The 20653-nt window shown below is 39.3% G+C and overlaps 1 protein-coding gene across 1 annotated transcript in view; it reads left to right on the top strand.

Annotated features, from left to right (window-relative positions):
• Nucleotides 1-20202, top strand: part of COL5A2 (collagen type V alpha 2 chain) — a 102572-nt gene extending 82370 nt beyond the window's left edge. The window contains exons 32-54 of the mRNA XM_032692783.1: nucleotides 164-208; nucleotides 638-736; nucleotides 1561-1668; nucleotides 1793-1846; nucleotides 2562-2615; nucleotides 2717-2770; nucleotides 3783-3836; nucleotides 4649-4756; nucleotides 4864-4917; nucleotides 5124-5177; nucleotides 6231-6392; nucleotides 6506-6613; nucleotides 7575-7682; nucleotides 7828-7881; nucleotides 8200-8307; nucleotides 8411-8464; nucleotides 9748-9855; nucleotides 10374-10427; nucleotides 11106-11213; nucleotides 14048-14339; nucleotides 15429-15616; nucleotides 17485-17709; nucleotides 18594-20202. Coding sequence (XP_032548674.1) covers nucleotides 164-208; nucleotides 638-736; nucleotides 1561-1668; nucleotides 1793-1846; nucleotides 2562-2615; nucleotides 2717-2770; nucleotides 3783-3836; nucleotides 4649-4756; nucleotides 4864-4917; nucleotides 5124-5177; nucleotides 6231-6392; nucleotides 6506-6613; nucleotides 7575-7682; nucleotides 7828-7881; nucleotides 8200-8307; nucleotides 8411-8464; nucleotides 9748-9855; nucleotides 10374-10427; nucleotides 11106-11213; nucleotides 14048-14339; nucleotides 15429-15616; nucleotides 17485-17709; nucleotides 18594-18740 — 2400 coding nt within the window. The 3' untranslated portion in view covers nucleotides 18741-20202. The remainder of the gene's footprint in view (nucleotides 1-163; nucleotides 209-637; nucleotides 737-1560; nucleotides 1669-1792; nucleotides 1847-2561; nucleotides 2616-2716; nucleotides 2771-3782; nucleotides 3837-4648; nucleotides 4757-4863; nucleotides 4918-5123; nucleotides 5178-6230; nucleotides 6393-6505; nucleotides 6614-7574; nucleotides 7683-7827; nucleotides 7882-8199; nucleotides 8308-8410; nucleotides 8465-9747; nucleotides 9856-10373; nucleotides 10428-11105; nucleotides 11214-14047; nucleotides 14340-15428; nucleotides 15617-17484; nucleotides 17710-18593) is intronic.
• Nucleotides 20203-20653: the final 451 nt, after the last annotated feature.

Genomic DNA, 20653 nt, shown 5'->3' with positions numbered 1-20653 from the left:
TGGACTGAGTTGGACTATCACCTCTTGTCATTGATAGATAATATTTAGAACTAGCCATCTACATTCACAGGACTTTGGAAATGAAAATGTTTACCTCTGATTTCCATAACTGTAAGGTTATGAATAGTGATTTCTTTCTAATAGTGAGTTCTGTTCCGCTTAGGGTGTGCCTGGAGATCCTGGAGCTGTTGGTCCATTGGGCCCGAGAGTAAGTGTTTTCTTTCAGAGTTTAAATATTCATAATAGTTCTCTGAGGTTGCAAGTTGATATATAATATGGACTTTAACAGCTAAAGTGACTATTTGACTTTTTTCCCCCACCAACAAAATGGTTGTAAATGTGGATATTTTTTAAGATACTTTCTGTAAAACCTACCCTCTTTAATGATTTTGTAGCTCCTGAAGTGGTGTCGAGTACCAGCTGCTAAATGATTTGATTTACAGCTGTGAAATGACAGTTTTTAGTTTGCTGGCAAACATGCTATTTCCCCCACCTTTAACGATAAGCATTTTATTTGATCAGTTCTCCTAGAATTTGTTCACGGGCTCTGCAGTTCTGCACTTATGATGCATTTAGCATTCTGTCTACCAAGACTGTACCCTCACTTCTAAATAAGTAATAATTTTCTATTTTGTAGGGAGAACGTGGCAATCCAGGGGAAAGGGGAGAACCAGGGGCATCAGGACTCCAGGGTGAGAAGGGCATGGCTGGAGGTCATGGTCCTGATGGTCCAAAGGTAAACAGAATGGAGATTTGCATTGCTGGAGTGATGCAATATATAATTCTGCTCATTTGCATGAACATAAATTATAAATATGAAAGGTCTCTTCTTTGTATAAGGGTTTCAGGAGGACAGAGAAGTTATTCCACTTATAATAACTTTCAACATACTTAAGTGCTGAGAGATAGCATTTTGTATTAATTTATATAGGTCTGAAGTTTAAAATGGTTTTTGTGTTTCTCAGCAGAATGGGACAAAGCCATTTCTGAACTACAGACAACCTTCTAGCAATGTTTTAAGAGCCATGTCAGCTGGTGCAAAGACACTTGGCGAGGCCGAGCATTTTAAAAACAATGCTGAAAGCTTCGTGCCTGCCTTTCATCTGCCATCGATGTGATTAGGCCTAGGAAGGTCAACTCAATTAGGGAGTGCCTCTGGTAATGTGGGACATGTGATAGGCATGAACTGTGAGAAACAAAGGAAAAACAAAGCATCTTTGCCCCTGGCAACTTCTACCTGTACCTACTTTCTGTACTAAATATATGTGGCATCAAGGTCAAGGCAGAAGCATGCTCAAGTTTCTTTTTTTTGCCAGTTTTCATCCCCAACATGCACTGAATAAACACTTTGGAAGGACTGTGGTGTTACAACTGAACTTCCTGAGTAACACAACGGGGAAAGAAAAGTATTTGGATGTGAACAAAGTCCAAATTTCAGATGAAATTATAACTTAAAATTGTACCCCAGAGACTTAGGAGCAGGCACAGTATGTTCTGCAGCCAAGATACAAAGATACTTCTTAGTTGAATAGACAACAACTTGTTTTTTTTGTGCTTCAGGGGAGCCCAGGCCCTAGTGGGACACCTGGTGATCCGGGCCCACCAGGTCTTCAGGGCATGCCTGGAGAAAGAGGGATTGCTGGAACGCCCGGCCCCAAGGGTGATAGAGTAAGTCTCTTTGTTTCTGTTCTCCTGAGTAGAATTACCTATCTCTTGACACTGCAATTATTCCAGGGTATGGACTATTCAGCACTCAGTGTCACAACTGAGCCTTTTTGGGTGTTTTCCGTAGGGTGGTGTAGGCGAGAAAGGTGCTGAAGGTACAGCTGGCAATGACGGGGCAAGAGTAAGTAAATCTGACACTCTTCTCAGACCCTACTCTTCACACCCTGGGTTGTTTACTGTGCTGGGGGGTCTCCAGCTTGTGGAGTTAAACACTAAGCTTAGCAATATCATTAATTGTAGTCATTGTCATTACCCCAACCTCCGAGATGGTTTTGGGACATCTGTGTTCCAAGATCCTGTTTTGTGTCATCAATAATGAAAGTTAGGATGTCAATGTAAAGGATTCTCAGTTGGTCTGAGATTAGGCTAAGCTGACTACAGTAAGAAATATGAAAAAAAAGAACAGGCAGAGATCAATAGGGGAAAAACAGGCCTTCCAGTCTGACTCCTGGACTAAGGCAAATGCTTCCCTGTTGTCTGGATTGAGTTGCCCACAGTCAGTCCTAAGTTTCACATGTGAAAATTCCTGTAAATGTACTAAGCCCCACACAGGCAGTAAGTCACAGGCCTTATTCATAAACACTGCACAAAGGAGAAGATGAAGTTAGATGAGAAGAAAGAGAGAAAGAAGGAATACAGGTCTTTTACGAGGAGTTTGGTCATTGGGAGAAACACAAGTCAATTTTAGACAAAGGAGTTAAAACAAGTTTTCAGAGATAAAGAAGAATTCAAATGAATGAAAAAGCATATGGGAATAGTAACATCTGAGAAGTTTTAAAGTAACTGTTTCGGAGCATCCTTTCTCTAATTTTCTTTCATCTTAATTTGTTCAAAAGGGTCTCCCTGGTCCAATAGGCCCAATGGGTCCAGCAGGTCCCACTGGTGAAAAGGTAAACAGATTTTTATTCCATTCTCTACTGAATTTATTAGCACGTTTGCTACTCAACAAATAAGTTACTTGGGAAATAATAACCTTTAACTTTATTTAAAGGGTGAACCAGGTCCTCGAGGTCTAGTTGGTCCTCCTGGCTCTCGTGGAAACCCTGTGAGTAAACATGTTTTGGTTTTGCCTGGCATAAGTTAATATCCAACATTGATCCAAACTCCAGGCCTTTTTCTCATTTGCTGATATGTTTTCCTCTTTTTCTTTCCCTGTAGCCAGATTTGTAGTTCTGACTTGCAACTGTGTACTTGCAAAACTATTACTAGATTTTGATCCTCTGTCCTATACTTGTTTGAGGGAAAACTTTACAGAGTTAAACTCACATCACTCCTGAAAGTATGCCACTACTTTTAGTTGTTTAAGTGTTTTTAAAAGCATGCCCATACCAGATACCACTGTACATATACAAATATTTAGATGGACAAAGTACAGAGGTAATTCTTAGTTCATCTAGTTATGTAACTCTTGTCATCTTCCATCTATTACTGATTTTGAGTATTTTAAGGGTTGACTTCAATCAAGGAATTAGAGGCTCAGCCTTTCTAGATCCTTCATACTGCTTGAAATTGATTGTGTCCCTGTCATAAATCAGAACAGTCTTATTTCCAGGATAAATTGGAACAGCTTCCAGCCCTCTAGGGAGTGCTGCAGTTGGCAGCCTTCAGCTCCTTCTTTTCCAAACAAATGTGGGGAAAGCTCAGCTGAAGCAGCTCACAGCCTATTCTGACCGTGTAGAGGTCTTTGAACTACTGGTTTTTTTCCCCAGTGTGGTTGGAGCGGCAGGTTGCATGTTTGGCTAATCATGCTGTCTCTGGAAGGAGTGGGTTGGGAGCAGAATTTCTTCTACTTCTGTTTTAGTGCTTGTTCATTTCTTCCATTTTTAAATTCTGAAAGCTGCACATAGTCTTGACCACATGGTGGATTTTAACATCATAGTTAACATCCTTTGTTTTATGATTGAAAGATCATTTGATTCTGATTAATAGAGCAAAAGTATAATCACACTTACAACAATAAATAGTTAACATCTTTTCTTATATCTTTAACTGTAAATTATACTGTATATAGAAAAGATAGTTGTTAAATACAATTATTCTAATTTTTTTTTCACCAGGGTTCCCGAGGAGAAAATGGCCCAACTGGTGCTGTTGGTTTTGCTGGCCCTCCGGTATGTGTTTTGGAACACTAATGAGTTTCCTTTGCTCATGCTTTGACACAGCTCATTTCCTGCATTATGAATAATATTGCAGTGCTCTGGAACGTGAGACACATTTTTGCTGCAAAAAGGGTTGTTCTTTTTCCCATCAGCATATCGTGTGAAGAAAAGGGCCAGTAAATGCTGTAGACAGTTGAAAAGTGGTTTTCTTTATAAGGTTATGTAATTGCTCACCAGATCTCGTATTTTCATTAATATGTAATGTTGCTCTTTTGAGATTAAAATGAGGCAAGTTGAAAAGTGTCATCGACTGAAGGTAACAAAGATTTGCACCATGAGTAGTGGAGGCTGGAATGAGTTGATGGACCAGATGGAAGGGAATACTCTAAACTTTCCCACAACTTAAGTATTGTGTTTCAGACCTTTCACAAAGAGTCAGGCACCTGCTTCCCTTGGTGGGAAAAGAAAAAGCCTAGAAAAGACAATTTTGTTTAGTCCTTTTTGATTTTAAGTATGTAGTAGTTGCTGAGGAAAATAGAAAATCTAAAGAAAAGGGAAATGTGAGCTGGAGAAGAAAAATATTTAAAATGGAAATATTGACTTGACAGAATGTTCAGAAAGTCTCATGTACGATCTTCTAAAGACTGTGCTAAACTGTTACAGCTCCCTTGATCTGAACTGTTAAGCAAATGCAGTGTTTTCTGGGTCAATTTGTTCCCTTGGTACTTTTTGCTTATAGAAATTCCCTACAAAATAACTTTGTTAGGCTGGACAGATTTGGTATTATCTAACCTGATTTCTCTTCTAAATACTATTTCTTATAGGGCCCTGATGGTCAGCCAGGTGTAAAAGGTGAACCTGGAGAACCTGGACAGAAAGGAGATGCTGGATCTCCAGGACCCCAGGGTCTTGCTGGGTCTCATGGTCCACCAGTAAGTGTGAATAACATCATCACAGAACCAGTGGCATAGGCTGATCTTGCTTGTTTAAAAAGTTCTGGGTGTTCACTTTCATACCTCTCTTTCTCCTCTCCTCTTAGGGTCCTCCAGGTGTTCCTGGTCTGAAAGGTGGTAGAGGAACTCAGGGTCCCCCTGTAAGTAGATTTTATTTGTTGTGATCTGACTGTAGATAACCTAATACTGAAATTTTATGTAATGTGTGTATTATTCCTCGTGTCAGCTTGTTTTTTCACAGCCTGCAAATATAACATTTGTTCGCTAATTCAGCTGAGAACATTTGAGGTACCTAATGCTGTATTTCTTTTGATAAATGTGGCATTAAAATGTTTTTTTTTATTAGGGTGCTACTGGATTCCCAGGATCTGCTGGAAGAGTTGGGCCTCCAGGACCTACTGTAAGTCAGTTGTTTTATTCCTAATAGGTGTGTTGTATAAACTAGTTGTTAAGAACCTGAAGACTAAATAAAGCAGGAAAGATGAAGCAGTGTTTATGGCCTGACACTACAGAAACAACAGCTAGTCAACACTAACTTCTGTGGCTGCATGTTTACATCATTAAGTAAAACTCATTAGTCTTTGTCTTGATCCAGTGCCAGTGTGTCCGATGTGTGCAAGGCTTTCCATTGTGTTAAGTAGACTTTGAGCTGATGACTTAATTGCTTACAGGAACAAAAAACCAACCTATATCTACCTCTGCTTTTTACTTTCTTGTCCCTTCAGTGGTGACTGAAGTTAGGGTAAAGGAGGAGACCTCTGCCGAGCTATCTCATTGGTGGAGTTACTCATAAGATCCATCAAAATAAATTCAAAACAAAACCACGATCACAACATTTTCAAAAACGCAGTTAAAACAAGAAGTTAGCTGTGGATCAATAAGTTGAGGATTCAACTCCACGGAGACCTGTGTCATGCTTCATATGCCTTTTCATGTTTTAATGAGAAAAATAACTTGCAGCCATTGTAAGTTTCTCAAAAGACGAAGTTTGTGGAAAACTTAGTATACCCGTGAAGTTTTTAAAAAATATTTAAGGAATGAACAAAGATCTGTTATAACAATTTGTACTATGTGAATGAAAAAATTGGATATGGACTTAAGCTTGATGATGGTGGAAATAATAGGTTAGAGTGAATTTTCTGGCAATGGTTGTACACCTGAGGGGAAAAGAAAAGAAAAAAGAGAAAAACAACAAAAAAAGATGTCTTTTAAAGGAGGGAGTTTGGAATTGAAAATTGGGGAGGTACAGGTGGAACCTGAATGTAGTTTGATGTTTATTTCATCTCATCTATCTGATCATAAAAGAGATGATGAGAATGAGCTTTTAGATCATTCAGATTTTCAGCCTTTCTCAGACTATGTGTATTTATAGCTAATTAAAACACGGTCCTTAGAATTTTATTGTCCTGATCAGAAAAGGATCCAATGTAACGAGGTGTATTAATCTCCTTAGGGAGCCCCAGGGCCTGCTGGGCCTATTGGTGAGCCGGGAAAAGAAGGTCCCCCAGGTCTTCGCGGTGATCCCGGTTCTCACGGCCGCGTGGGAGATCGAGGACCCACTGGGCCTCCTGGTGGTCCTGGAGACAAGGGTGACCCAGGGGATGATGGGCAGCCGGTACGTTCTCTGGGTGTCACTAATTCTCCCTGGGCCAGCTCTGGGCTTGGTCTCATTGTTATTTATTACTGCTGACATGACAGTGATGTGTTTTTCTCCTTTCTGGATTTCAGGGCCCCGACGGCCCCCCTGGTCCAGCAGGAACCACTGGTCAAAGAGGAATCGTTGGCATGCCAGGACAACGAGGGGAAAGAGGCATGCCAGGGCTGCCAGGTCCTGCAGTAAGTAATGACCAAGGCAGTATGTCACCAGCCTGGGTATTCTCTTTGTGGGATTCTGAGTGTAGTGCCCCACAGCACAAGGAGAAAGCTGGAAAACTCCAACTGCAGGAGCAAATATAGAGAGAATAGAAAATAAATGAATCTTATGCAAATGCATGAGGTGCAAGGTTTGTTTCTGCCATAATGGAAGGTCTGAACCTGAATTAAGAATAAGGGGGTAACAGCATTAAGATTTCTGGCTAAAATGTTCCTATTTGACTTAAAACTAGAGCGTTGAAAAAAAACCCCCAAACTCTTCATTTAGATGCCCAAAGGTTACTTGAATGTGAGCGGATACTCTGTAATCACTATTTCATAAATAGTGAACTACAGTCTTTAAAATTGCCATTTGTGCTCTCTGCTAAATGTAGGATTTATAGATATTTATTGGAAAGCCAAATTATCCAGGAATTTGAGTAATTAAATAGACTGTTAGTTAAAGGGTTGATATGGAAGATCTGCCATTACCACTGGATCCATAAAGTAAATGTATAGCCAAAGTTGGCCAGAACTTATTCCAGGAAAAAACCCCTCCAAAAGTTACTCATATCAAACTTCATTATGTTTTTCTGGAGTCTAAAAGACCTTACCTGTTACAGCTAATGACATTGGATGTATTGATTTATCAAGGGAGTATGTGCTTAAGAGAGTTGCTACTAGATAAACTAACTTCAAGAGTAGCTCCTAGTCAGTAAAAGCCTATTCAAAAGTAACCAGCACAATTAAACTTCTCAAAAATACACAGTATACTAAATATATATTAAAATCTGTAAGAACATTTTCTAGAATTATCAGTTTTTTGAATTTATAAATGCAGATGGGACTTCAGTCTGGATTAATGAGTAGTTTTGCAGGAAGCAGTTTTTTTGTGCCTTCTTTGTTTTGTGATTAAAATTTTGATGTTTCTCATCTTTTTTTTTAGGGTACACCAGGAAAACAAGGTCCCACCGGGCCACCTGGTGATAAAGGTCCCCCAGGGCCTATTGGCCAGTCAGGCGCCACTGGACCTGTAGGTGAAGCTGGTCCAGAAGTAAGTATTAGAGCCTTGTAGTGTGCAAAAAAAGACTAGAGGTTATTCTCTTCGAACTAGAAAGTTGTTATCCACCTCTAACTTCTTTTAGAAATGCAAGGTCACAGAGTTAATTGATAGCTCTATTTTTATTCCATAACTCCAGGGACCTGCTGGTAATGACGGTACTCCTGGACGAGATGGAGCTGTTGGAGAACGTGTAAGAATATATTGTTTTCTGAAGTAACTTCTGGAAATCCCTGTTTTATTGCTGACTTGATGTAGATTTTTTCTTCATTCAGTTAACCTGGACGGAGAACTTGTTCTGAAAGTGTATCACAGCTTTGAGTAAGCAGTACCTCTCAAAGCTGAGGATACCTGGCTAAGAGGCTAAGAATACCTGCCTCCATGAGCCCAGACTTGAGTTCTTGCAGCAGGAATATCTCTGTAGGTTGCAATAGCTCAAAAATAGGTTAGCAGTGCTACTGGTCTAGACCAGTCCTCTTTAGATAAATAATGTTGCAATTCTGTTTTGCAGGGTGACCGTGGTGAACCTGGCCCTGCAGGCTTACCAGGTTCTCCAGGGGGTCCAGGAACTCCAGGCCCTGTTGGTCCTCCAGGAGATGCAGGTCAAAGAGGTGAAACTGTGAGTGAGGCTTTTTTTAAAGACACTTTGTTTGTTTATCAAAAGACCATTGTGTATGTTTTTGTGTACTGCTTCACATCCCTTCTGTGTGTCATCTCTGTAGGGTTCTCGAGGTCCGATGGGTCCCCCGGGTCGTGCGGGAAAGAGAGGTTTGCCTGTAAGTTGTCCATGGGCACTGTGGTTTTGCCTGAGATACCTTTTACTGGAAAGTGTATGAGAAACCCAGCCCAGATCAGAATGTTAAACAGGGCTTCATTTTGCAATGTTCTGACTGCAAGTGGGTGCAGGTAGTCTTCTGAGCAGCAAAGCTGGACAAATCTGTTTAGATACTCCAGTTATTTCCACATGGAAATAACAAAGGCTTTGGAAGTCTCTTTATTTGGACTATGTTGCTGTCTGGATAATGGTAGTACCTGAGTTAACAAATGGCTAAAATCTGTGTTTAAATAAGGGGTAAAGGGACAAATGCTGAACACAACGGCACATTTTTAGGTAAAAATGGCAGAAATACAACAAAATCACCTGTTCCCATTAAACTGCCTTAATTCAACTCACGATTTTCTAAATTCAGTCCAAATGGAAAGCTAACAAAAGTCATCTTTTTTTTATGTTACATAACTCTTTTACAATCCAAGCTTGGAACAGAAAATTAATTGCAAACTTGGGAAATTCAAAACAATGTTGTCCTGTCCCTAAGCAGATGTCATTTACGAGACAGGAAAAGTTTATTGAGTAGTTAGTGATAATGATGCCATTGATAAAATATTTGGAATCTGGCATTGAGAAATTTAGCATTTAATTTGAGCTGAGAAATATAGAATTGAAAGCAGAAGCCATATTTTCCACTGATTCTTGAGTTAGTGTGAGCAGTTTGAAACTGTCAAAATTAACAAAAATGAAATTGTGACAGTAATAGAAGCAAGTTATTTTTACTGGAGAGCCTGGACATTGTTGTCTGTAGTTAAGGAATGTAACTTCAGTTGTACTGTAATCACAGTGAACTTGAAAGAAGCTGTGAGAAGTAAAAATGCATCATGGATGATTTCATAGTGAAAATATGTCTTATCATTATGAGTCTGTGAAAGAACCATAATATTTCAATCTCATCAACAAAAATCATTTGCCATATCCAGAGAAATTTTCTAAATCATAAAAAAATTGGTTGGTTTTTTTGAGTTTCTCGTGTTTTTTTTTTTCCTGTATTCTGTAGCTAAGTAGGTTAAATTTACTACAATGATATTTAAGCATAAATTTTCTGTATTTATTTTTACTTATTCTTTGGTAAAACATGAAGGTTTTTGGAGCTGACCCACAATCACCTTCTTTTTGGCTTTAGAAGGGAAGAGGTCTGAGTACAGTGTCTAAAAGCAAATGATGGGTGTTTGAGGTTGGGGTTTTTTTCCAGTTCTGAATTTTACAATTCATCACTGATATTTACAGGGTCCCCAAGGACCTCGTGGTGACAAAGGTGACCATGGAGATCGAGGTGATAGGGGCCAGAAAGGACACAGGGGTTTCACTGGGCTTCAAGGTCTTCCTGGTCCTCCTGTAAGTTTTTCTATTTTTGCTATAATTTTATTTTCTTGGTATTAAATAATGTATCAGGAACATATTCATGCAATTTAAAAAAGAAAACAAAGCCAATTACTTACTTTTTTCCTCCCAAGGTGTTTATGGGTGGCCTGGTTGTCTATACTTGCTAATATTTTTAGTGCAGCTTTACGATACCATTGCATGATGAGGTAAAACTGTGTGTTGCAAGATAAAAAACCCCAACAACCAAATCATATTTTCACTTCACATTAACTCTGTCAGTTACTCTCTTGTAAGCCACTCTGATTCTAAATGCCATGAAACCAAGGCTTTTCTGCAGAAACAACTTAATATATTGCCAAGCATCAGTAAACTCTATCAATTTACTAAGGTACTAAGGAAAAGGTACTACCCATTGTTCATGTGTATTTTAATCCTATTCATCCCAAATCTTGTATATCACACATTAGTCTTTTAAAACTGAAGGAATATGCTTCAAATATCACTATGATATGATAATTTCTTCTGTTTAGGGTCCTATTGGTGAACAAGGCAGCCCTGGCATTCCAGGTCCCTTTGGTCCTCGGGTGAGTATGATGTGTAAGGTTTTTCGTGTTTGATTATTTCTTTTTCCATGATCAGACTTCTATTTCTGCTTCACTTTTATTTCAATGGATTTTATTGACTTTGGTGTCATGTAGTGGTTACCCTAATATCTTTTGCTGAGACATCACCTTGTTTAATACAGTAAAGCTTTGACATAAGTGTAGTTTATAGCTAGATAAAAAGATCAGGATCACAACAGACCCTTTTTGCAGATGCTTTTGCTGCAGCTGATGCAAAGCCAAATAAGTAGCAGCTCTGCTGATTGCTACTCTGCCTTTCATACCCCCATATGTGTCATTCACCCAAAAGTAAAGGAGAAAGATGACTCTCTTGGATGTTCCCAAGGGACAGTATATCTCTGAGCCTGTATATGTTTTGGCATTCAGCAGCTATTCCAGACTGCATAGCACCTGGAATTGATCCCACTTGAATGGTTAAAGAAAAAATATACAGCTGAACCAAGTTATATTGTCTGAGGTGATTCACATTGAAACTGCCTTCTTACTTTTACAGAAGAAAACCAGTGATTTTTAAAATTGTGGTATTAGACACAAATAATTGGATTGCTTTCTGACAAGGTACTGTTTATAAAGGGCTATTTTGTTCAACTTTGTTATTGAATGCTAAAATATGTTTCTGCTTTCTCCTGTATTTTCTAGGGTCCTCCAGGTCCAGTTGGTCCTTCTGGCAAAGATGGAAATCCTGGTCCTCTTGGGCCAATTGGGCCTCCTGGTGTCAGAGGGACTGTGGGAGAAGCTGGACCTGAGGTAAGTTGGTGGGAACATGGAGAGAAAAGGTTACTTTCGAATAATGAGCTTTGTTCAACAGCCCATCACATCACTTTCTCAAACATCCACGAGCTCGAGGCAAATAATAAATGTGCTAGTTTCTCTAACAAACAGCCAGGGTTACTGTGTATTGGAAGGGCTCATTTCTTACTCATTTTCATCTTCTGCACTTGTGATCATCCCAGTCTCATGCACCTGTGCTCCCCTTAGACCAGCCTGGGGCTAGTTCTGTAGTTAGGTCATTGGATCCTGCTGGATCTGTAGTTTAACATGGCCATTTGGCCAGCTGGGTCCTTAAACCTCAGGCCTAAGCATAGGCCAGCTGGTGTCTGGAATCAGCAGCAGTTCAAAGCTGGCAGTGCCACAAGGGTGGCACTGAGTTAGCACAGCCATCACCACACTCCGTTGTGCCTTCAGTCCAAATAAACAGCCCCAACTCTAACACTAAGCCCAGCTGACCTTCAGCCTGGTCTGAGGTCTATTAGCTGATTTACAACTAATGAAAACTAGTTTGACCATTTTGGAAGAAGTCTTAAACCTTTGCTAAACACCCCAGGCGTATTCCACATTTACCGATTTGCAGTACTCTTTCACAGAATGGTAGTTAGGCTATTCCAAGGAAGACAAGTTAGAAAACGAGAGGAATTTGAGAAACGAGTGATCTAGATGATCATGTGAAGAATTAAAAAATGGGTGTTATTTATTTTCGGGAAGAAGTGGAAGAGATGGAACAAAATAATGAGCAAGACAAAGAAGGCAGTTTCTGCTGTCTTTCTGCCTGGTAAAACATGTTGTTTCCCATGTTTATGATGTTTATCATTCCATTCATTATTCACCCTATTTCATTTGAATTTCTGCCAATTATTTGTATTTCTACTTCTGTCAAGACACCAAGACCTGAATGAAGAGTCTATGGCAGAGCATGAGAATATAATATATCTCCAGGTGCTTCACCTGTGTAAAGAGACAGTACAAGAAATATCACATACCAGTACTTTTAGTTTTGCTTTTCCCAGTGGATTTCACACAACTGTGTATTGGAACCAAAAAGCAAGAAATAAAAGTTAAGAATTCCTTTGCCAGACACAGTGTGTGTTAGTTTGGGTGTGTGCTCTGTAAGTAAGCATTTGGAGTGCTAGTTGTGAATTCTGAAGTAATCACTCTCAAAGGAAATGTCAGTTCTGATCCACTATCTGATGCACCAGAGCACCAAACTTCAAATGTAGGTATGTTACAGACTTTATGCTGCCAAAGAAGAGCTTGTGTGTGGAGATATGCTTATTATTAGACACATTCTGTGTCAAGACTCAGTTACCTCCCCACGTGTCACAATCCAAGTTGACAGAAGGACCTCACAACCTTTAATTTGGAAAAACTTAGTCAGGAAAACACCTGCTCTTCCAAGGAAGGATGATGCAGGTTCTGTCTCACAGAAACCCTGGGTTCTCTGGCCAGAAAGCTCAGCACTGGGCTGCATATGTGTAAAGATGTTTGCAGTGTCAAATTTTACTAATTGAAAATGTGCCTGAGGCATCTCAGGGGAAGTAGGAATTTTAGACTGCTCTAAAAATCACTTACAGCTGTTGGGAATTCAAGAAATAAAGTTATTAGGCAGAGATTTGAACAAGAAGGGACAGATGGCTTAAAAAAAAAGGAGTGAGGGGGCCATTCCTTGGTGACTTTTTCCAGCTGTTGAGTCTAAAATCAGGAGTAAGAAAAAGTGGAGCAAGGCACTAAGACAATCAGAGAGGATGTGAAGCAGAGAGAATGCCTCATATGTGGTTCTAATCTCTTACCTCTGTTCCTGAAAAAGGTGAATTGTTTATATCTGAATTGTTCCCTGTGCGTGAGGGTGACTGGCCCTGAAGTTCTGGGGTTTTTTTAGTGGCTGACTTTGCTGCTGTTATGACCTGGTTATTAAAACTACTAGAAATGCCTCTACCCCAATTCAGTCACAAACGAGACCAGATGCCAAAGTCAATAGTATGAGGTTTATTTAATGGTAAATGTGAGACAGAGAGAGAGAAAGAAACAGGAAGGGGGGGGGGGGAGAAGAAAAAAAGAGAGTGACAGAGAGAGATTAAAACAGAAGTAGTATCTCCACTCCATGTAACCTGTTGGCGTCCCGTCGGTCCAGTTCTTCTGGTCTTCTTGGTGGTGAGGGTTTCCCACAAAACATAGAGTCCAGTGGATAAATATACATCCAGGATATGCCTGGCACGTCCCCTGTGGGTGGGGGGGAAGCTTTGCAATCTCTTGTGACAGGCTCTGGATTTGTTACCTCGCACAGATCACGTGCAGTCCTCTGGTGGTGGAAGGCCTCAGGAATGAGTTGGGGGGGCTCTTTGGGGGTCCTTGATGGTTTATGACCCCTGCTCAGCTGCCTCTCATGTGAATGTCCTGCGCGCATGTGGCCTTCCAAGAGCAGGGGGCGGGGGGGGATGGGGTGTGGGTGTTTATTCCTTCAGTTTAGTGTGGAGAGACACACCCAAAACACTTCTCCACCACCACCCCCTGAGCCCAGGGCTGCTTCTTAACACAGATACTTTGTCTTTCCCTGAGCCTTGTTTACTTCTCCTCAGACTTCAGATGATTAGACAACAGTCTTATCTCAAGTCCCCCTACACGGTCCAAGTTCCAGTCAGGTTTCAGTGGTGGCAGAGAGGCAGTTCCTTCCTTGTAGTTTGACAAAAAGTCTTTCTGTGGTTTTGACAATGTTTAAGACATTACCAATATTTCAATCCATCACAGCTGCCATTTTGCATAGTCTTTACTCTACTGTGCCTCTATTACCTTTTTGTTTTGAACCTTAGGGTCCACCAGGTGAACCTGGTCCACCTGGCCCTCCAGGACCACCAGGTCACCTCACTGCTGCCATTGGTGACATTATGGGACACTACGATGACGCGATGGCAGATCCTCTACCAGAGTTTACCGAGGATGAAGCAGCCCCAGATGACCATAACAAAACAGACCCAGGAGTCCACGCCACACTGAAGTCACTGAGCAGCCAGATTGAGACCATGCGCAGCCCGGATGGCTCAAAGAAACACCCGGCACGGACTTGTGATGACCTGAAGCTGTGCCACCCCTCCAAGAGGAGTGGTGAGTATAAACACACCATCTTGCGTGGTCTATATGATGTTGTCTTGCTTCCAGTATACACTTGGGCACTGGAAAAAACATGTTTAATACAGATTTTGATGGCCTAAGTTGACATTCACAATAGGAGCTTGAAAATATCTCTCAAAAAATTATTTCCTCTTACCAGTGAAGTATATGTTCTGATGTACCCCATATTTAGTTGTTCAGTATTTAGTCAGATGTATTTTAAAATAAGTGCAGTAGCACTCATATGATGACAGAGATAAGTTGGGATGCCAATTGGGAATAATTGCTTAGTTGCTATTAGCTCAAAGTGCTACCTGTGGGCTGGAAGTTGCTATTAGCTTAGTTGCTATTAGCTCAATAGCTTATAGCTATTAATAGCTTAGTTGCTATAATGGTATAATAGTAACTGATGGCTAATAACTAGTAGCTAATAACTAGTAGCTAATAACTACTAACTAATAGCTCTTAGTATAATAGTAACTAATAGCTTAGTTGCTATTAGCTCAAAGTGCTACCTGTGCCTGTAAGTGCATTCCATCCAGAATTCTCTGCTGTTATTTCATATTGGCACTTCATAGGTGGTAAAGCACTAACATGCTGTTTAGGGCTTTCCCTAATTTACATGGATTATCGGTGGATAAATCAGAACAGACTGGAAGGTAGAGATAATTTGTGGTAGGCCTTGCCATCTTTTGCCCTGTTTCCTGAAGCTTTGCTTCCAACATCAATATTTAGGAGGGGCTGACATCAGTTTCTCATATGTGGAGAAAAATGTCTTCTGGCCACTGAGTGTTCTTTATATACTTGGAGCGTTCAGAAGCTTTGCAATGAATTTAAAAAACCTTAACCATAGACAGCTTTCAAGTGTGAATTCTCCAGTTTTAAATGTTAGAAATACTGATCAACTTGTATCTTGGAGCAACATTATAGTGTGTATCTGAAGCACACATCAAAACACAGTTTGGATTGATTAATGAAACATATGCCTCTTTTGCGCTGTTGCAACATACTTTTGCTTATGTCTTCCCAGTTATTTCAAGAATCCTTATAATATAATAGAGGCACATTTTATGTTCTTTGTAGGTGAATATTGGATTGATCCTAACCAAGGATGTGTTGAAGATGCCATAAAAGTGTACTGCAACATGGACACTGGAGAGACCTGTATTTCAGCAAACCCATCTACTGTGCCCCGCAAAATGTGGTGGGCCAGCAGGTCATCTGACTTAAAGCCTGTTTGGTATGGCCTTGATATGAACAGGGGATCACAGGTAAATAAGTATAGTTAATATTAAGAGTTGGCTTCTGTGAAACTTATTGTCTTCTGGTTTAGAACTTCATCTGCCACTCTGAGTGGATTCTGTTGCAGTGAGAACATTATAAGTATTGATTGACTGACTTATATTCAACTGGTTGTTATTACCATACAGTAAAGACAGGAAACAGCTGGGAACAGCAATTGCAAGTGCATCTGAGGCAGGATTGCCTGTAAGTGGACCACTGCTGTAATAGATTTATTTCTCTTGATCCCAAAGCCATCAGCTTCTCTAGCAACCTATTTTACTAAATCACTATCTTGTCCTTAAAAAGAAGTGTACTTTTACCCTAATATGTGATCCAGATCTCTACTGTTTTGAGTTCTGCTCTTCCTTTCAGAAAACTCTTTACTGCTAAAAATAACAAAACTTACTTTACAGATTTGTTTTTAAAGAAAGTATGATTGTTATATGTGCCAGGTTGATCCATGCTGAATGCATCAATCTGTAGGCAAAAAAACTCCACTCACCTTTCTGTTGGGTTTTTCCCTCTGTGGTAACTTGGAAATTAGGCTTAATGATCCTGACAAATAACAGAAGTTTATCCTATGCAAAGGATATAATTAATTAACCAGCTTTTGCCATTTTTTCCCTACTTTATCAAAAACACAGAGAATGTCTTCAACTGTAATTTCATAGGGAGTTTTTATCTTTAAGCATTTGGTGTGTAAAAGAAAAATGCTGCTATCGACTGGATTACTGAAAACAGTTCAGAATTCCAACAGTTAAGAAAGATATGATATTGAGAACAGATGTGATATTGATTGCTTTTTTGAGATGCTTTCACTTATTATCAAATTCAGGAGATCTTGCCATGACCCAAGATATCACAGTTGATGTTTAACTGCCTACAGAGCTACACAGAAGGGTTTTGTAGGTCAGATGCTCTTTGGTGGAATAAATGATCTTGAGGAATACTTGCTATAAAAAAAAATTCATTTTTTTGATGTACTGTCAGGTTTGATAACAAATAATATAAGCTGAGTAAAAGTTGTATGCACTCCTTATGGATTCTAAAAAATAAATGTGTCCAAGATTGCTCAATAGAGATACCATATTTTATAGATTATGACAGTGTCAATCAGCAAGAGTTTCTCTTTTCTTCTCTGGTTTCACTGAAATGTATAAACTTTTAGTCACTCTTGACTGGTTTTTTATATGTTGCAGTGATTCATAACACATGAATAAAATGAAACGTGCACAGATAGGGAAAAAAATCTCAAGAATTTTAGCATTTTTGTTATTGATAGAAAAATTGCTTGTTTTTGTAGAAACAGTGGCACTTCGTAAAACATTTGTCAGACTTCTCTGAAGATTGATTAGTTGATAAAACCATATGCAAATGTATGGTTATCTTTATGTAGTCAAACTCGGGCTGTTTGTGATGCTTCTAAATGCAAAACAAGTTGCTAAAGTTGCAGTGTAACAGGTACTCTGTAAAAGGGTTTTCTGAGCTTGACATTTCTTATATGCTTCAAGGCTACTTTAATGCAATGTTTTATAGGGAAGAACCCCTTTCAGAAACAAGGCAGAATTCATTCCAAAACTTGGCATTTCTGTGGAGGCCCAACTGCCTTTGGGTTATTCAATTGCTGAGCTTTACAGTCAAAATTCTTCAAAATTATCCATGTAACAGAATGCCTGCATTTCTTTGTCCTCACCTGGTAGCAAATTACAAAAGAAATCATTCTTAGATTTTATGTAATAGGGCTTCTGCTAGTTATGTCTGAAAAGGGGTATGATAATGACAGATTTTAGAAAATTCATGAGCTCTTTATGAATTTTAATGTAATGTAAGTCGACCTATTTCTTCATCTTCACAGTTTGTGTATGGGGATACAGCTGTCACTCAGATGACATTCCTGCGCCTCCTGTCAAAGGAAGCTTCCCAGAATATCACCTACCTTTGTAAAAACAGCGTAGGGTACATGGATGACCAGACGAAAAACCTGAAAAGAGCTGTGATTCTGAAAGGGGCCAATGACCTGGAGATCAAAGCAGAGGGAAACAGCCGATTCAGATATACTGTTCTGCATGACAGCTGCTCTGTAAGTTTGAGGGATTTGCCATTTGCTGTGGAGAAACAGGACTTTTGTGCCTTTTCAGTTCTTTCTTGAATTAGAAAAAAATCTATAGAAGGAAGTAGTTAAAATGCTGCCGAATTGTGTCACAAATTGCAGAAGTAACTGATCAAATAGTCATTTTATTACAATTCTAGCTTTATGTAGTAGAAGTCTGCATTTATTTAGAGAATATTTACAAATTACTACTTCTTAATGAGTGTACTGAAATACGTAATCCTGCCATTTTGCATTTCCCAGTATTTGTTTACCTCTGTGCGGAATCACACAGAGTGGTGAGATAACCACAAATATTTTGTCTGCTGGATGGGTATGATTATTGTAACAGGGCAGTGGAGGGACCTCCAATGAGTTGGAATACTCATTGGACTACACAGTACTCATTCAGTACTCCAATGAGTTGAAAAGGAAATGTTCCCCCCCCCAAAATTCTTAGTGAGAATAGAAACCAGCAACAGTAGTAGATTTTTTCATGTTCAGTAGCAGCCTCAGCCAAGTACAAGACACTGGCAAATATTTCTGAATTTAGTTTTGCACCTGAAATTAATTAAGAGCTCTCTGTCTTTTGAAGTAGTGATGTGTGCAGGTGCATATTAACACACAGAGGAGACTTACACAGCATAAAGAAAAACCAGTGCTGTTGTCTCAGCCTGACAGGTCTGTTCATTACTGTAACAGCAAGAGACCAAGATCTCTACCTTTCAAAATAACCAAGGTGCGGTACAGGTGGTGTTGCTCAGCAAACTTACATTGAGATCCTTCTGAGCAATCAGACAACTGACTCACCACTGGAATTTGGGCTGGTTTTGACATGGCCTAACGCCTAATTTTTTTCCCTTTTTTCCTTCTAGAAACGTAATGGGAACGTGGGCAAGACTGTTTTTGAGTACAGGACGCAGAACGTGGCGCGCTTACCTGTCATAGATATTGCACCAGTGGACATTGGAGGCACCGACCAGGAATTTGGAGTTGAAGTTGGGCCAGTTTGCTTCGTGTAAGAGGAAGGGGGGAAATTACCACACTACCCAAGCAACAGCAGCAACTAAACACGTGGACTTAGACTGATTGAAGTTAATCCTGAGACTCTTGAAGTAATGGCTGATGTTGGATCAGCATTGTATATACAGCTCTTTCGAAATGCCCGGCCTCCTTTTGAATATTTATTTTACTTGCAAACGTTCTAAGTGATTAGAACCAACTTTTTAGTACAACAGTACAGTTTTAAGAGGATCAATGACCACCTTTTAAAAGTAATATGAATCCTTATGAATCTTTTTCCTTGGTTTCGTTTCAAATAATTTTGAAATTTACAGGTACTCAAAATAGTTAGTTTTAATGTGGGACTATGTAAAGCTCTAAGGATTATTTCTTTTGCTTTGATATGTACTGAATAACAGAAAAGTAGAGCACTTCTGTGAACCCTTGGCTGTATTTCAGTCATACCTACTCCCTCTATCCCAGTTTGTCTTCCTGTGGTTGCTGGTACAACAGACATTCACAGAAATCTGTGTCTTTTGTAGAAGAAAACCTTCAGGCAAGATCATCTTAGTTTGGTATTGTTTTTCCTGCACTTTCTTATGTAAATCTGCTCAGAAGAGAGATCCACAGCCATGATTAATTTATGAAGTAAAAACACTACTGGGGTAAATGTGAGTTTTCAGTAGGGGTGTCCCACATATTAAATTTTAAGGCCAGACTTCACTTCTCACAATGTATCGGTATAATTCCATTAAATAATCCTTAATCTTAAAAATACATCTTAAACCAAAAACTTGTTGATTTTCCGGTACTTGCCCATCTAAGAAGCCATTACATATCAAATTATAGAGATGTCTTATATATGGTGCCAGTTTCTGTACATTGCAAACCATTCACATGTATACCAGACCAATTGCTAATAAAGGAAGTTTAGAAATTCGTTGGTTTTAGCTGACATCCAGACATGCATCACCAGTAATTTGACTTTCTGGCCTTGAGTTGTCAAGCCAGGACAGTTCCATCATTTCTTAGCATGAGCTACCTCATCTCTGGAAGCTGGGATGCAATTAATATTCCTGTTTATATTTTAGATGTTAAAAGGTGCTATGCTTCTGTTGTTATTTCAAGAAAGGAGACAGGCAGGGCAAAAAAAAAAAAAAAGAAAAAACCCAACAAAAAAGTGATGGTGCTAAGTGACTATAGAAGGCTGATGAAATAAAGATGCTTACTGTCAATGTCATTTTCAGAGCTTAGCTGTTAAGCTTATGGTGTTTGAGAGAACAATGTTACAGTGCATTTATTTGTTGGTCATTCAGTATATAGAATGTTTTGTACCTCTGTCATGCTTTATTTTGTAAAGTATGTGGGTACAAACTTACTTAGGTTTTTTTGTTTCTTTATTGCATCTGTGCTCTCCACTTTTTTTTTTTGTTTGTTCTTTTTAAAAAAATAAACAGCTGGGGCTATCCCTAAAGAAAGTCATGCACACAGCTTTATTCATGTATCTTTGCAAAGCATTTAATTAAATACGTGCTTCTCACTATGTAAGTGGTTTCCTTTCTCCAGTGTGTCCCATATCAGTTAATTTCCAGGAAATTAAAAATAGAAGTATTTAATCTTTGTTTGGTTGCTCTCTGCATATCTCATTTGCATCGCATTCTCCTGAAATATTTCAAACCCAGGAATATAGGGATGTTTTGAATCATGTCTTCTGTGCCACTTTTTGCAGATAGGTGCCAGTTTGTACAAAGTCATCACAGCAAACCTATTGAAACTGCCTAATTAGGATTGTTTGAGACTCCAGAGAAAGAGTTTTTGTTCAAGATGGAATGAAATGTAATCTGGCCAATTCCCAATGTCCGTGTAAGTTATCACTTATAGAGAACAGTTTCTGGACAAGCTATAACATTGCATTTGTGGCAAAGCAGGCAAG

The sequence above is a fragment of the Chiroxiphia lanceolata genome, chromosome 7 (assembly GCF_009829145.1).
Source record: "Chiroxiphia lanceolata isolate bChiLan1 chromosome 7, bChiLan1.pri, whole genome shotgun sequence".
NCBI lineage: Eukaryota > Metazoa > Chordata > Aves > Passeriformes > Pipridae > Chiroxiphia > Chiroxiphia lanceolata.
This window is presented reverse-complemented; position numbering and strand designations above follow the sequence as displayed.